This window comes from Pygoscelis adeliae, unplaced genomic scaffold (assembly GCF_000699105.1).
Source record: "Pygoscelis adeliae isolate BGI_AS28 unplaced genomic scaffold, ASM69910v1 Scaffold67, whole genome shotgun sequence".
In the NCBI taxonomy this organism is placed as follows: domain Eukaryota; kingdom Metazoa; phylum Chordata; class Aves; order Sphenisciformes; family Spheniscidae; genus Pygoscelis; species Pygoscelis adeliae.
This window is the reverse complement of record NW_008825271.1, coordinates 4,388,010-4,391,210: the sequence shown is the minus strand read 5'-3', so window position 1 is coordinate 4,391,210 and position 3,201 is coordinate 4,388,010. Positions and strand designations below refer to the sequence as shown.

General features: G+C 46.5%; 1 protein-coding gene across 1 annotated transcript in view; it reads left to right on the top strand.

The window, feature by feature from the left end:
* The first annotated feature begins 2,800 nt into the window (after positions 1 to 2,800).
* TMEM154 (transmembrane protein 154) overlaps positions 2,801 to 3,201 on the top strand; it is a 16,964-nt gene continuing 16,563 nt past the window's right edge. The window contains 1 exon segment of the mRNA XM_009329780.1: positions 2,801 to 2,930. Coding sequence (XP_009328055.1) covers positions 2,801 to 2,930 — 130 coding nt within the window.

The following is a 3,201-nucleotide window of genomic DNA, read 5'->3' as shown; positions in this document are numbered from 1 at the left end:
ACAGCCCAATTCTTCAGCATCCAAAATATCTCGTACCTCTTTCTCTACCTTTTTTTTTTTTAAATTAAAATAGTCAAATGCGTGCCAAGCTGCCTTTGTATCACTCTGAAGTCTTAATTAAAATGTAATGTGGCACGAAGTTACGTTTCCTGAACCCTAATTTGCCTTAGAAATCATTAATTGTGTACACATCAGTGGGTGGCTATCTTGCTCTCAAGGGGCAGTGACGAGTTGTTAGCGAATGTGTCAAAAATAGTTGATGGGAATACGAGTGGGAAATGCCACAACCTATACAGAAAGACTGGAAGGGAAAAGAGGAAAGGATATAGTCTTGTACATTAGAGATAGGAGATAACAATGCAGCAAAGGTACAAAACAAAAACAACAAGTCCTTTCCTCTTTTCCCTTCCAGTCTTTCTATCTAGGCTTACGTTTTAGTAAGGGATGAGTGAGTTGGACTAAGCCCACAGAATGGGGCAAAATAGCCAAAAGCAGAGGGCGGGATAAACTGAGAGAACATGTTTGCAGCCCATGTGGTATGAGAAAGACGGAGAGTGGCAAACTCGGGAAGGAGATGGGGAAAAAATAACAAGGAGGATACCACATCCTTTATGCAGAAATCAATGACAGATAAAAATACTGTTAAAAAGCATGACTTAGCCTACTATTGACTAAAGCTAAAGAAAAGCTGAGGCTGGACAACAGTAATAGCCTTAGGACCTGAGTCTATGCTCATCAAAACACAGACGGCCCTTGCCCGTGCTGCCCCAAAGGCTGATTATCGGTTTTCCTATCACCGGACTAGACAAAGCCACAGCACCTCTGAGCTACCCAGGAGATGCCTGGGTAACCTCAATTTCTGGACTTTCCTAATTGAAAGTATCCATATCAATTAGACACTATTACTAATACTTGGAACTTCTGCCATTTCTTAACAGGAAAATCTTAAAAGCATTCGCAAGTCTCGCCTCTAATGCTTCTGTCTGGTAAGTATTTTCATTAATATGATGGCTATGACGTCATATTAAAGAATATCTCCGAGAAATACTTAATTAGTCAGTCAGCAGTTTCATAACTCAGAGCTCCTCTTTATCTTTCGTAGCTGCAATATTGTAACTTTGCTTTGCTTCCCTCCCCCACTGTTTTATGAAGTGCGTAAACGTACATTGCCAATACTAAGCAACCAGTTCAGATTTTTAGTTAACTAAATCATTCAAGTGTTTTAAATCTGTTAACAAGCTGGTCATTAAATGAATCACTGACCTATTTCTCAGCTACTCCAGCTAAGAAACTATAACTGATGACCAATAAAAGCATCAGTGTGTTAAAAGAAATTATTAGTTGCAGAAGGAGAGCAACAATTGGTCACTTCAGCAGCTCCCACCAATCTAAACACAAAGATTCACCATTGCCAGCTTCAACTAATTCCCCAGAAATCACATTTTGACACAGACTAATGTCTAGGGGAAGTACCATGAAGCTGCTACACTGGCAGCATACATCTCTTCTTCCTTAGTTTATTACTGGAAAATCTTATGCAAGTATTTAAAATGGCTCAAACCTGGGATGCTCCAGAATAAAATCTGGGGTGCAGACTCTCCCGGACTCAGTGGGATGAATTTTAGACCTAGCACTTACTTGTACAGTGGAACAAACCAAACCTATGGTCCAACCACACACACCCCTGCTTGGGGACAGGTATGGTTTAGACCCAGGTCCAAATTCTGAGCCCTGGCTAGGCCCACCCCATATAGCAAGAAGACTGAAAATGTTGGTTTTGATGTTGAGCTCCTCTGTTGTTCTCATCCAGCGACAGGTGATACGTGGTCAACCCTCACGTGTTTCTGAGTGAGCGGGCGGTGGTGGGGCGGTGGGCGCAGAGGGCAGGGCAGCGTGGAGGTGTGCAGCCACGTCCCGCGGTCTGCACACCCAGCCAGAGACCACTGCCGGGGGGGGACGACGTCCCGCGGTCTGCACACCCAGCCAGAGACCACTGCCGGGGGGGAACGAAAATCAGGAGGAGGGAGGAAGGGAGGCAGGAGTTACGCGCCCCTTCACCACCTCCATCAACCGTGGCACCGTGGACCCCCACGCCAGGCACTGCATCCTGGTGGGGCTCGAGACCTTCTGTCCGCCGCAATCTACAGCCATCGTCACACTGGCGTCTGAATGCTTTCCAGCTAAACCACCTGCTCCTAACAAAAAATGATGCGGTTTTCTGCTTTTTCCCCTTACCCTGCTCAAACCAGCCCAAAATACTCAGTCACAGGCTGCCAAACGAACCAGCCACTTTTCCCATTTGCTTCAGACAGCCCCACTTGGGGGTTGCCTTTTGGGATCATAAATGCACAGTGTCCCACTGTGCTGGGGTGAGAATTACACCTTGAAAACCAAGGCGAGGGGGAGGCACTATTGAAATCTGCTCGCTCAACCACCCTGAAAAGCAACCTAAAACCTTCCTGCTTTTTTTTTGACACACATAAATGATCTTTCCTGTCAGATTTGTATTTGTGTGATGTTCATCCTGTGGCACTGCATCTAGGTGAAGACAGATGGTAGTAAAGTCAGCAGTCAAAAAAGCAGAGGAGAGTAGGAGCGTGCTCACCTACAGTGTAAAGGTGCTTCAGCCGAGCTAGTGCTTGAAGAGCAACTTCTTTTTTTTTTTCTTCTTTCTTTTGCAATCATTGCTTGCTTGACAGGCCCAGACGGAATTACATCACTTCCTAAAACCCATCAAAGAGAGTCCATCTCCTGCAGAAATGCAGCTCAGATGCACCCCGGCAGGAAACAGGAAATGTAAATGTTCGGGTGAAGCAGGGAGCCAGCCGAAGCACCCCTCGGGTGGGAGCGCCGCCAAGGTAACATGCGAAAGCAAAACCTCATCACACTACTTTCTGCCCTGCCGCTGGCCGGAGGATCTGCCGGGAATGGTGAGTAAGAGAGCGCCTTTCGCCTTCCAAGGTTTGACCGTGTTTCGTGCCTGCAGCGATGGGACCAAGTAGGAGGGCAACACCCTCCAAACCGAGCGCTAGGAGCAGATCTGTGGGGACGTGCGCTCTGCTTCTTTCAGCTGTGTTTACCCTCCCTGTTTTCAGCTGCCTGCCTTTTTCAAAGCTTTGACTTTTTTTCCTTAGACCTAACCCCGAATGGCAGCGACCGAATCCTACAATTCCTACATTTCCTAAATTGCATGTGTGTAGG